General features: G+C 37.3%; 1 protein-coding gene across 1 annotated transcript; it reads right to left on the bottom strand.

The window, feature by feature from the left end:
- Positions 1-2176: 2176 nt before the first annotated feature.
- On the bottom strand, positions 2177-14074 carry LOC135085282 (zinc finger protein 287-like). The gene is made up of 6 exons (XM_063980048.1): positions 13707-14074; positions 12912-13046; positions 12084-12361; positions 10637-10713; positions 9194-9799; positions 2177-3671 (listed from the first exon to the last, which is right to left on the bottom strand). The coding sequence occupies exons 1-6, from the start codon at positions 13809-13811 to the stop codon at positions 2443-2445; spliced, it is 2430 nt and encodes an 809-aa protein (XP_063836118.1). The 5' UTR covers positions 13812-14074; the 3' UTR covers positions 2177-2442.

The raw sequence follows: 14074 nt of genomic DNA, 5'->3' as shown, positions 1-14074 counted from the left end.
GAATGAGTTACATTTTAAGTGTCGCGTTAAGACCCGTGTCTTTCTATTTTTACTTAAAACAATCGTCAATAGAATTAAAAGTAGTTCAGTGGTCTTAAGCCAGTAGACAAAGTACTATTCGTGTCGATATACCTATTTTATGTATATCGCAATCGCTTCGTTAATCGCTACCTCATCTACTTCTGAGTTCTGTGTACGTAGAGATGTAGCGAAAAGATTTCGAAATAATATTATGAATGTCACTCTATTTACAGTAGGTACTTGTAATGTATAATTCACCGATTTATTTTGTCAAAATATTTAATTTATTTCAATAAAACATTTAATTTATTTCGATAAATTGTTTAATTTATTACTATAGATATTATATAAGGTGTTATTTTTTATACTGATCATACTTTACCAACGCATCTAATAAAATCATACAAATACAACCCAAGTGTTTTTAAAAAAAAATTCAGGCTAGTTTTTGTTTTTACTTTTCCTAACAAAAAAAAGATTTTATTTTTACAACCATCCTGTCTTCACTCACTGCCTCTCTCTCTTTCTTTACTCATTTCATTCATACGAGTACGAACAATGGCCGCGCGCGTTCATTCAACGTTCACACACATAAAGGTTAGATTACACTAAACCTACGTTACCAAAAATTATCACTCGTGAGTATGTACGATGTTACGTCATGTTAATAGGTATTACGCGCTGGGAGAAACAAAATCTAGCCACATAAGTAGGTAAATAAGTGTATTTTCATTAGTGTAATAGCGGGGGACTTTTCCAACGAACCGAGGCGAATCATCCGCGTTAAACTAGAAATTTAAAAAAAGGATAGAAATTGGAATTCAATATCTACGGTTTCGTAATGCCTACGCAATTTATTTAGAGTCGTAATAAAAAATTGATAGGTACATACCTATTACTACTTCGCTTCGCTTCAGTGGAAATGCACCCTAATATTGAATATGAATAGGTGTTGTAAATAAAACTCACTGATCAATTTTCCTAGTTTTAATTCCTAAATTATGATTTGCCATCACACTTTAGATTCATTGATTTTACTTATTCACACATTTACCTATTTCGAATGTTGTTATTTAAAGTTCCTAGGTTATTATTACACTAATCACAATAAATTTTGAACGTCAAGCCTTTGTTGAATGTTTACGTAAACACTGTCTTGCACTGTCTAATCTAGCCACGATCGAATTGAGGTAATGCTTCCGGGCTGCACACTTGCTTGCTGTTCACTAGACACCACGTCGGATGTTGTATTCACAATTCGCGCACTAACTTTTTTACGGAAAAAGTCCCTTTCGCGTAAACAAGCACTCATCTGTCCAAATCACACTGTAGGTATGTACCTAGGTAGACTTCCGCAATAACCATCGATAGAACTCGGTCGCGGTCGTGGCCCTCTGGCAACAACTCCTTGATAAGGCATTCCGTATTTTTACGTAAAAGCCGCCGTCTGCGGCGCTCGCATCTGGGTACCGCCAGCACTGTGCCGGTGATTGAAATTGAAATCCAGAACTTCGTCCTCGAAGCGCACGGGATCTCGTCAAGTCAGGATACGGCTGCGCTCCCTGAAGCGCTGCGCGGCTCCAAACAAGCAAGGTGTGAAGGTTTTCGACTCGTCAATTTTTCTCGTCGGCTTGTTAGTGTGCCCGAAACATAATTTCACCTGCGTTTTGTTATTTATCAAGCGCGGCATTGTAATAACTCGCACTTACACTGCAATACGTTTGGGCACATTGGACGGACAGCGGACTGGGACGATTATTTATGTTGTTGCGCTCCCGCATGCCGATCGGCGGCTCGGCGCGGGCTGTGGGCGCGGAGCGACTGGCAGCGATATCAATATGGCCGACTCACGCGGCGCGGCATCACGTGGCAGCGGTCGTTGCCCTCGGCCGGCTACTACGATAGTGCGTAAACGAATACTCACCGCGCTCAAAGGATGATTTATTTTTTATTTTTTTCGAAACATTCTTTGTCGTTTTACTCGAAAACTAGCCTGAATTTTTTTTTAAAAACACTTGGGTTGTATTTGTATGATTTTATTAGATGCGTTGGTAAAGTATGATCAGTATAAAAAATAACACCTTATATACGATCTATACCACCTACTTAGTCCTGACCTATAGGGCTAATGTTAGGTATAAAATAAAAAATGATAAAAATGGCACAATAATTCATTTATTTCAAATCTATACAATATTATTTACAATACATTATGTTACAGTTTTCCATAAAGGATTTGCAGAAATTTAAATTATTTGTATTTTTTCAGGTTACTGTTTCAATTACGGTTTCATCAAAATGCATTCAGTAGTTTTTGCGTGAAAGAGTAACAAACATCCAGACATCCAAACTTTCGCATTTATAATATTAGTAGGATTTAATAGTCGGGTAAGCACAATTTTAGAAAATATAACAAAACCGCTAAACACGACGCTTCACTGTCCTACCAACAAGCTTTGCCAAAGAATCTTTAGCGACATTCATTTTGCAGCTTTGTAGATGGCGTTTCAAATTGCTTCTATGTCCAAACAATCTACCACAACAATTGCACGGAAACCGTTTCTCAGTTACATTCTTTTTGCTGCAACAATTAAGATGTCGCTTCAAATTGCTTTTCTGTATAAATTTCATGCCACACTTATTGCACAGATACGGTTTTTCACCCGTGTGAGTTCGAACATGGTCTTTCAAAAGTTGATTTTTCGTGAAACCCTTCCCACAGAAAGTACACGTGAACGGTTTATCTTCAACGTGCATTTTCATATGCTTAACCAAATAGTGCTTATCGTTACATTTGAACTGGCACAAATCGCATGAAAATGATTTCGAATCGTCCTTTTCTTGCGCCACATTGCCATGCTTTATTGATATGTGCCGTGCTAAATTCATTTTGTGCGTGTATATTTTTCCACAAGCATCGCACGACAAAGTGTTTTTAATTCGTATTTTACTAGAATTATTGTGCGTGAGTAAGTGAACGCTCAAGTGAGTTTTAATCGAGAAACATTTTCCGCAGAGATAGCACTCGAATGGCTTTTCTCCGGAATGGATTCGGGAATGTCGACTTAGGTTACATTTGTCTGCGAATGTTTTCGAGCAATGTTCGCATGAGAATGGTTTCTCGCCCGTGTGCACACGTCTATGGCGTTTCAACCTCGCATTACTTGGGAAGACTTTTTTACAAGTATCACATGGAAATGTTTTTTCTGTTGCTGTAATTTTTTTCGTTTCATTTTCATCATTTTGTTCTATATCTTCCGTGTCCATATTCGTGTCTGAACTGTCTAATCTATCTGTATTTGGTGTATTATCTTTATAATTTGTGTCTAACGGGTCATCCGATTTAAATAATGGGACTTCATAATATACCTCGTTTTCGATTAAATTATTACTAATGGCCAATTTTGTTTCATTTTTTCTATTTGGTTTCATGTTTTTAGTGAGTTTTCTCTTTTTTATAGTCACTTCACTGTTAGTTGCTTTTTCTTTTTTCTTTATTATATTGTTTGGTTTTACAGTTTTTTTACTGACGTCCTTTTTAAGCTCTTTCTTCGTTAATTTTTTTACGTCTTTGTAAAGTTTTGGCAATCCTTCTTTTACTTCTTCGGGTAAATTTGATTTTTCGTCTAATTCCACTTTCTTAGGCTTTTCTGTAAAATAAAAATTAACGAATGTTGTCATTAGATTTCAATTAAGATAGATACCTAAATATAATAAAATTGAAATAGTAAAATAGGGAATATGCAGAAACAGTTAACCAAGTGCGTGTCGGGCCACGCGCAGTGTATGATTCCGTAGTTGCCCCTCATTACTACAATACAGTGTGTGTAAAATGCCAACAAATAATAAAAAATCATACTTTTCGAAAAAAATCTGCTTTTAAATTAGTGTTTTTTTGGTTATTTGATAAATTTCTCCAAAAAAAGCCCCTATAACCGGTGGTTTTTATTACTTTGTATTATTCTCTATCGTATTACCTTTGTAAAACCAAAAATCACATGTCTCTATCCCTATCACAACGTTTGCAATGATCGTTTAAACTAAGCCCCTCCGGGCGCGCTATTCAACGCTTCGTTAACAAAGAAACTGAAAATGTCTCTAGATTCGTAATTTTGATAAAGACAAGTTAGATTTCAAATAAAAACCAAAGATTTCGAAGTAGAATAAGCATTTCAGTTAAAATTAAAATTGTCTCTACCTGTAGCGGAGAAAAATGTTGTGGCAGGCCTTTGTTCAAACGATCATAGCAAATCGCACCTTCGGTAGAACAAGGGCACAATTGTCAAAAATTGCAAAAATGAGTTAAGTATGCAGAAATACTTTAAAAATGTGTAGCTAATAATTAATAGCTCTCCTGTAAAATTGCAAAAAGTGCAATTGTGCCCTTGTTCTACCGAAGGTGCGAAATGTTGTGATAGGGATAGAGACATGGGATTTTTGGTTTTACAAAGATAATACAATAGAGAATAATACAAAGTAATAAAAACCACCTGTTATAGGGGCATTTTTTGGAGAAATTTATCAAGTAACCAAAAAAACACGAATTTAAAATCAGATTTTTTTCAAAAAGTATCATTTTTTATTATTTGTTGGCATTTTTTGTGTATTTTATGTATTTTTTAGTATCGCCTGTTATTTGGCATTATTACTGTTTTTATTTTATCAGGATATACCGCTTAGTTTAAAAGTGATTACGTTTTCTTTACAATAAGTAATTGGAAGAAAAAAAAATCATTTTTTTTTTAAAAGTCTCAAAAAATTTTTGACCTCTTTTTTGTCGATAAAAATAGGTCTAGTTTCATCTATTTTCATAATTATGTACACTTTAACGTGACTCACACTGTACAGTTTTCTTAAATATTTATTCGCGATACAAGGTTTTAAGCGTTACAAACAAGCCATTACTTCTTTAACCTTTTCAACGGCAATGACGGATACATGCGTACATCAGGTTGACCGCCAACGACGGATTAATCCGCTTTAAAAATGATGTCAGTAATAGGCTAATGAGGGCTATCGTTTTTATACTTAACAGTTGGCACCTCTGGCAATTTTGACAGGACTTTACTCTACAGTGGCGCTAACTAACAAGCGCTAAAACGATAGCCCTCATTGAGTAAAGTAAATGAATAATGAATACAATGATTATATTGATATCATAATTTATCAAGCCTGGCGGGGCTGTGGCTTTCGTATTTGACGTGGCGCTGAAAAGGTTAAAAGTCACTATTAATGTTTTCTCTGAGGAATTTTTCGTTCGTTCGTTTCAGCCAAATGACGTCCACTGCTGGACAAAGGCCTCCCCCAAGGCTTTCCATTAGCAATTTTTACTAGGCAATAAAGGACAATGTTCGTTCTCCATACATTGTTCGCCTAAAGAACCAACAATTTTGACATATTACTACCCGAAAGCGAAATAATACGATTCTGTGTGTAAGAACAATGATTCCTGATGGACACTTGCCATAAAATTAATGATTAAGAATATTAAATCACAGCGATTTTATAATATGTCGTTTATGACAACATGGCGTCTAATGTATTGTGTGAATGTATGAACACCGATTCGCGAAAAATGTTTTGTATTGTCGTCACGCCGAGTCGCAGCCAAATAGTATAAAATAATAGAACAAGTTTTAGAAATACAACTCGGCATTCCACTTTTACAATATGCCCACATATTGCACGTAAATAAACAACATGAATCGTAGGTTGTTTCCACCCTTGTCATCTGACACATGAAATAAACTCCTATTGTATTATAGATATCGAAGCCGAATCGTATATAATAATAGAATGGGTTTTGGAGATCACTCGGGGTTCCACTTTTATAAAATACCTACATATTACATAAAAATACCACGAATCATGAGTTTTCTTTTCACCATTTACATCTGACACGAGATAACAAACTCCTATCTCCATGACTACCATCGTAGTCTATGCCAAAGACTACAATATTTTAAGCAAGAAGTTTCAAACCTTAGCGGCTACGGTAACCCCTGGGCCACATACATCATGATAACATTCGGTCGACACCGGAACGAAGTCTTGCGATTATGCAAAAAAGCATCGTATTCTAGTGCGGCTATATCACGTTCAACCGGGGTTTTAATTCGACTAAAGTCCTGACTAAAGACTGGAAGAAAATACGCCGCATTGTATGAGCACTTCGTGTTCGTTAAAGCGGCTTCAGATCTAGAGCCCACATAGTTTTCTTTCCAATAATATCCGCAAGTAGCGCTGCATGATCTTTACAACAAAAACGGCAATAGTTATTAAGGTGCCAAAATTATATGATTACTTTGGCACGGTATTATACACGTGCGAAGATTTGTCATTTTCATTCATTTCTTCATCATCATCATCATTTCAGCCACAGGACGTCCACTACTGAACATAGGCCTCCCCCAATGACTTCCACATCGCACGGTTGGTAGCGGCCTGCATCCAGCGCCTTCCCGCTACCTTTATCAGGTCGTCGGTCCACCTTGTGGTGGGTTGACATTGCAGAATATGACTTTTGATAGGTTCATCATAGAATTCGGCGGGGATATCCTCACGGAGGAAGTTCGTAAAAGGGCGGAACAAGATCTTATAATAATGCAAGGCCGAAGCTGTTACGCGCGTGCTCCTACGTGTAATCCGGCGAGTATGCAATAAATAGTAATGTCTGGTAAATAGTGGTAATACGTATCGTTCGTTCGTTCGTTTCAGCCGAAAAGACGTCCACTGCTGGACAAAGGCCTCCCCCAAGGATTTCCACGAAGACCGATCCTGCACCGCTCGCATACAGGCACCTCCCGCGACCTTCACCAGATCGTCGGTCCACCTAGTGGGAGGCCTGCCCACGCTACGTCTTTCGGCTCGTGGTCGCCACTCAAGAACTTTCCTGCCCCAGCGGCCATCAGCTCTACGAGCTATGTGCCCCGCCCAGTCTATGTCTGTATGCGCTACGATTACAGGGTATCATTTTGCATAGTCGCAAGACTTCACTCCGCTGCTGTCAAATCAATGTCGCATAATGTTATCGCAATGTGTGTGGCCCTTGGCCAAATCACAGAAGCCTATGCGAAGAAAGAGCACTTGAATGACAATAAAAATCAGGGTTACCATTTTATAAGATTTCCTCACTATTGAGGGTAACAAAGTAACATTAATAATCTAGCCATTAATTACATTTATTACCTATACGAGAAAGTAAAGCAACATGCGGTTTTATTTTAATTTGTAAAATATTAAACCCCTCATATTTGTAACAGTTTGTTCCAAGTTTAGTTTTACTTTTTTGTTAACAGTATTGCTGTTTCAGCTGTCACTGTGAAGCTTTGGGAAAATAAATAAATAGAAAAAATATTAACATAAATATTTATTTAAGTTTTTATGTTCATTATCATAATATGCCAATTTAAGTTACACTGTGTGACAGTCTTTGACACTAAACAAACTCTTCAGCTTAATAATACCTACCTACAGGGCGTTTTTATAGTTACTCTTGCTGATGAAACAAGAAGGGTTGATTCTACTACTGAAATACAACTACTTTTCTTACAGGACCAATATCAAATTCTCATCCTCGTGATGGTGATAATTTCTATGGAGAGGTTTTTTTTATATTCGGTCTCTTGGGATAAGTTATTCCATTTGAGCAGTAGAATTAATCCTTTTTATTCGATCACATATAAAAACAACACAAGTGTTTAGGAAAACTTCTTCTTTGGTATGGTATCACTACGGAGTTATAATGTCGGCAACTCTGTATCACTGACTTGTAACTTTCAAACAGCATGAATAATAAGGGCACCACATTGGTTTTCTTTCTGAAAAAAGGCTTTCAGTTTTAGTACTAACCCTTTAGCACTATTTCATTGAAATAAAAATACAATAAACGCACAGAAGACTGAAATTGAGTCAACTGACGTGACATTTATAATTTGTTGACATTATGACAGTTTGACAAGACTAGGGATTGAAAAAGTTTTAATTGAAAAAGTAAAATGACAATTTATTAAAACGATTCACATGGATATAATCGATTAAAAATATTTATAAAATGTTCTGATACTTGCCTGTAGCGATTATCCAATCCTGGTTTCTACTGAAAAACTACCTCGTGGCAAGATTTTAATAAAATAATAAAATCTTTATCTTCTCTTTCACAATCTATAAAAGTTCATTTGGTCTATTATTATACATGTGCTATGAATGAGGGTTTTCGCGATTGAAAAATCCGCGAGATGGCAATACGTAGACGCGAGGTCCAAATGCTGCATGATTGGTGGATATCTGTCAATGTCATGTCAAAAATAACCAATCATGCAGCATTTGGACCTCACGTCTACGTATTGCCATCTGGCGGATTTTTCAATCGCGAAAACCCTCATTGGCATAGATTATGAGAGACTGGCAACTATACTAGGTTGATATCAGGTGATCCGTCTGCTCATTTGCCTCCTGTCACATAAAAAAAAAATATATATGTTTCTCACACTTCAACTGGCATTGGATTCAACATCGGATTCTGACACTTTTACAGTTATGATACCATGAATATCAGTTTATGGTCCTAATTATTTTTATTTTATTTACGACCTTCGACCAGTTGGACACTTTAGATATCTTCTTGTAATAGTGTCAAACTGTCAATATCTTTTTAGCTTTTAACGCAAATCTAGTCTTCAAAGCAGTTTAATCGATTTATTTTATTTTCAAAATCGATATTTTATTGTCTATGATGGTCGCAGGAACATCACTATACATGGACTCCCAGCAATAAAGTACGGTAATGCCTCGTACAGATTTTATCGGCAAAAATTATGGAACTTGATAGGTTTTAGACCATGCCACGCACCAAAACGTCCGGAAGTTGTAATAGTATTATAGAATAAACGTTAAAAGACTTATTTATTTAATTTTTCAATGCTTAAGTGTCCATTAGAATGAAAGGGTGCTTAATGTATTAAAAAAAATAGAAAATAATTATGATGGGTTAATGTTTTTGGGCGGTTTTTTAGGCGGTTTCTGACAATGTCCTTTTCTAATAATTGAGTTGAACGACTATTACTCTTAAACTAACTGATCAATCTGAACCGTTATAGTTTTCCTTGAAACTGGATTTTCTTGGGTAAGGGCCCTTAGGTATTTGGTTTTAATAAACAAAAAACTTATATACCTTCATCATTTTCAATCTTCGTTGGACTAGTGTCGGACGCTATGATAGTTTGCGCCGTCACCACTTGTATGCTGTCAGTTGGCGCCGTTACTGTTTCTTTGCTGTCACTTGACGCCTTCAGCACTTTTCTGCTATGAGTTGGCGCCGTCACCACTTGAATGCCGTCAGTTGGCGCCGTTAGTGATTCTTTGCTGTCAGTTGGCGCCGCGTGTGATTCTTTGTAGTCAGTTGGCACCGTCAACGCTTGTATGCTGTAAGATGGCGCCGTCACAGCTTGAATGCTGTCAGTTGGCGTCGTTAGTGATTCTTTGCTATCAGTTGGCACCGCGTGTGATTCTTTGTAGTCAGTTGGCACCGTTAGTGATTTTTTGCTGTCAGTTGGTGCCATCACTACTTGTAAATTGCCAGTTAGTGCCGTTAGTGATTGTTTGCTGCCATTTGGCGCAGTCATAGCTTGTATGCTGTATGTTGGCGTCTTCACTGCTTGTGTGCTGCCAGTTGACGCCGGTAGAGCTTCTTTGTGGTCAGTTGGCGCCTTTATTACTTCTTTGCTGTCAGTTGGCGCCGTGATAGGTTGCATAGTGACTTCCACAGTTGGTGGAGTGCCTATAACCATTAAAACATTATTAAACTAGCTGCCCCTAGAATTAATGTAGGATTCGATCACTCGCACTCACACTGCGGCCGTTCGTCGCACAGTCGCGACAGCAATATAATTACGTGCGAGTGATAAGGATGGGTAGCATGAGGTCGTTGGACGAAATTCTATCTGCTCGGCGACCGGACTTTAGCCTTTAATCCACGTTCGTAACTGACCTTTGCACAGTCTTTTATTTTGCCTTAGAAGCGGACATCCATGTTTTATTAATTCAATCGTTAGATATTACTATTATGTATAAAATTGATGAAGGAACTAGTAGTTGTATTTGCTTAGTTTCGAAGAAATATTCGATTTTGTGATTTTATAAAAAAATCAGTTTTAGAAGCATATTTTCTAAAAAAAATACATGAAGTCAAAATTTTGTAAATAAATTTACCTATCACTATAACGTCTACCTTTATGCAAAAATAAATGGTTATTGCTGCAGTAATTTAGGAATTATTTATTAATTTATGATTTTCAGAAAACATTTTTTCGTCCGCTGTCCTAGAAAATTGGCAGCTATTGTTACTTTATATTAATGCATGATATAATTATCTATAATACCTTAAAATATTACTTGCCTATCTCATAGGACTTCGAAGATACTATTAGAAACAATAGTCAAAAGTAATATTGACTAAGGGCATCGGTTACGAGAATGGAATTTACTTGTCGTTTTTGTAACCATGTTGCATAACCAGCTACGAAAATGGTTTTTGTTTTCTCTGTTCGTATCTGGTTACCAAAGGTCAGTTACGAACGTGAATTAAAGGGACTTTAGGACAGATTGGATTTCTTACCAAATAAATAATTCAGACAGTCCAGATAGGGTTCTTCGGAGGTGCCATGCCATTTGTAGTGCTTCCTAGCTTCAGCTCTGAAAATAGAATAGAATTACTTTATTCAGCATATAACATTTAGGTGCATACATATTTAACTCAACATGCTGAAAAGGCGCCCTCAGCAAATATTTGTTTTCATTATGAGATAATATGAATATTATTCAATCTATTTTAGGAATGCCCTGCGTGCCCAAACAACTGCACGCAAGATTTGATTAATGCTACTGACAACGCCACTCTTGTAGCAGAGTTTTGGGCTGACACTGAATAGGTTTGTTGCCGACACGACAAGAAGAAGAATTTTAGGACTAGAAGCTTAAAAATTGATTTCTCTATTATAGCGTGACTACCACCATCCATGGTTCTTCCTGCCTCACGGCGTACGAACCGAATCTCGGGAGAGCGCGCGGGTACTTGCTCTGGGCTCTTTTCCCCGGGCGCTTTGCTTGACTCCCTACAAATTTATCTGATCCATGTCCCTTCTCATAGTCAATTCTCCCCCTTCTGGGGCTTGACACCACAAATACGGTACTTCGCGTCGGGCTGCTATCGTTGATAAATGTCATCACTTCTTCTCATAACTTCGCCTGATGTGTGCCAGGAGTGCGCGAACTCGCGCAGCGCGATCCAGTTACTGCGACTACTCGTGAGGTCCTGGTGATAAACAGGTCCTTGCTCGGCTCTCCGTATCGCATCCAGCATCTTCTGTCGAGCTTCGTCATAGAGGTTACATTCCCAAAGTGCGTGATCGCGGCTCTCTTCGACTTCCTCGCCGCATGGGCATAGTGCAGACTCGCACAGCGTCATCCTGTGTAGGCGCTGCCTGAAGCACCCGTGCCCAGTTAACAATTGGGAAACCACGTAATCAGGTTCTACCCAGCCGAGTGAGAGCCTCACCGCCACGATGGGAAAGAACTGGTACAGCTCACGTCTGTCGCTGCTGGCATCCCACCTCCTGCCGAAGGGCCACGGCATCCCCTCTAATGGTGCGCTTCAATTCCCGGCGCTCCCTGGGGGCCAGCTGGATTCCCTCCGCAAGTCGTCCTGCACGAGAGACTTACAGGTCGGCGGGCAATACGCCGGCAAGCACCGGTAACGCTGCCGAACTGCACGACCTGTAAGCCTTCGTGAGTAAAATGAGCGCCGGTCGCTATAGCGTGACTAGTCTAGTCTACTAATAGACCCACTGATCGCGTTCGAAGCACCTGTGCGGCGCTAAACTTGTCACGACATGCAACGAGACAATGGGCCAACTATCCGGCCGCCGGCCAAACAACTATCCGTTTCATCTCTACTGTATACTATCAAATCAAAAATTTTATTTGCTTAAAACATGGTGGTAGGTACAATGGAACAATATAAATTTTTAGATATGCATATAGGTACATATTAGTAGGATACTTACTTGGTGAGCAAGCAATGACCACAGATAGTACAAGCGTACTGTTTTGAACTATGTTCTGTATTATTTATACCGTCAAAACCTAAAGAATCAGCTTTTTCTTTAACAACTTCCACCTCATAATATATAGGCTTATCTTCTTCAATTTCTCTCTTGACTTCAGCCACTTCTATACTGACTCCGTCTGAATCGCTTATTGCGTTTACATTTATAACGCGTGACTTAGTTAATGGTGTGAGTAAGAAAGCCTTGTCTATCGCTGCAATATGCTGCTCGGTTAACTGAAAAGATAGTAACATTTTAAACTTAATAATATTATGTATTTTAAAAAAACATTTACATATTTTACAGGGTGGGCTTTTGTAATGCCACCTGGAGGGAAAGTAAGTCTTAACATTGTAGATAGAGTTTTTTTATCAGAGAAAATATTCCTTTAGTTCTGAAAAGAAATAGAACTGCATTCAAGATTTTCAAAGCTAGCCACGCCCCGGAATTAAACCTACTAAAATCTGTTAAGAAATTACATCCTATATTTTTATTGCATCGATCGTTAGCGTTAAGTATAAGGATGAAATCTCTCTAACATACTTGATAAATCAAATGAAAGGATCCTGAATTATTTTAATTATGTACAGATATGGTATGGTAGTGAATTTTCGAAAAAAAATCGAAAATCCTTGAATGCAGTTCTGTTTCTTTTAAAAAATTAAGGAATGTTTTATATAACTGGCATCACATTTTTTTTTCATTGTGGAAGTTTCTTCACCCAGATAAACAAAAGTGGAATAATCCATTAAACGGACTATTCGTAAAACAATTATTAAAATATACCTGTATACCACTGCTACATAGTCGTTGAAGAACTTTGTCAGTTTTAACGGCACTTTCAATGAATTTGTGACACTTGCTCAATAAATGGTAGCAGACATAACACACCACGTGCGGTCTTCCGTCTTTTGTTTTAAGCTGAAAATTTATCAAAATCAAAAATATTTATTCAGTTTAGACCCTTATCACTTTACATGTCTCCTTATCTTTTGGGCCCTACCAGCACTTCGAGACAAACATAGGGCAAGTGCTGAGAATGTTTTAATTATTGCAGTTTATTTACTGTAATTACAAACATATAGGGCTAAAAGTGCTACAGACATAATCATATTATGTGTAGGTAATAGACAAGGCAAATAAGAAACGAACAAAATTACTAATTAATAACAATGTCACATATGTGTCGTTTTTGTGTTGTGTTTACTGACTATAAGGTGGGTGTACATAGTATTGTTAACTGTCTGTTTGCTAAATCATGTGAAGAGAACAAACAATAAGTAGGTATAACTTTTTGAATCAGAAATAAAAATCATTGGACAATTTTTACACTGCATTTATGTAGTCCCAAATTAAGCAAAGGATATAAACTATGGTTACTATGGTTAGGTACCAAACAAAGGATATAAACATACATAAATACTTTTTTTAAATGCATTATTACTTAAAAAACACCCAAAAATATGTAGTAAATAAATTATACTTACAGGAAATGTTTATTACAATTTAATTATGATATATACCAGTACAACAAAGGAAACATAAATAAACATACAACTAAAAGAAGAAAAGCTAACTTACAGGTATTTTTGTGATTTTTTGATAAAGCACTTCCAGTGGCGTGTTGTACATTGTACACATACGAGTATCACGTGCCAGGCATATTCTACATAAGAGACCAGCCATTCTGTACGGCTTTTGGAGAAATATCACAAATAAATCATTATTATTTATTTCACACAAATTAGCAATTTGTTTACTTTTTTTTGTTGTGACTTTACTTTTTTTAAATTTTCGTACAGACTTGGACTAAACCTTTTTGCCAGTTTTTTTTTACAGTTTTCCCCATAAGATGATAAGACCCGGTTTCCACCAAAGCGGAGCGTAGCAAACTGGATCGAAGCAGAGCGAAGAAGTGTTGGCCTTAGATCAACAATACCAACTAGATA

Source organism: Ostrinia nubilalis, chromosome 28, assembly GCF_963855985.1.
Source record: "Ostrinia nubilalis chromosome 28, ilOstNubi1.1, whole genome shotgun sequence".
Classification (NCBI taxonomy): domain Eukaryota; kingdom Metazoa; phylum Arthropoda; class Insecta; order Lepidoptera; family Crambidae; genus Ostrinia; species Ostrinia nubilalis.
The sequence above is the reverse complement of the archived record's forward strand: the minus strand, read 5'-3'. Positions and strand labels throughout refer to the sequence as shown.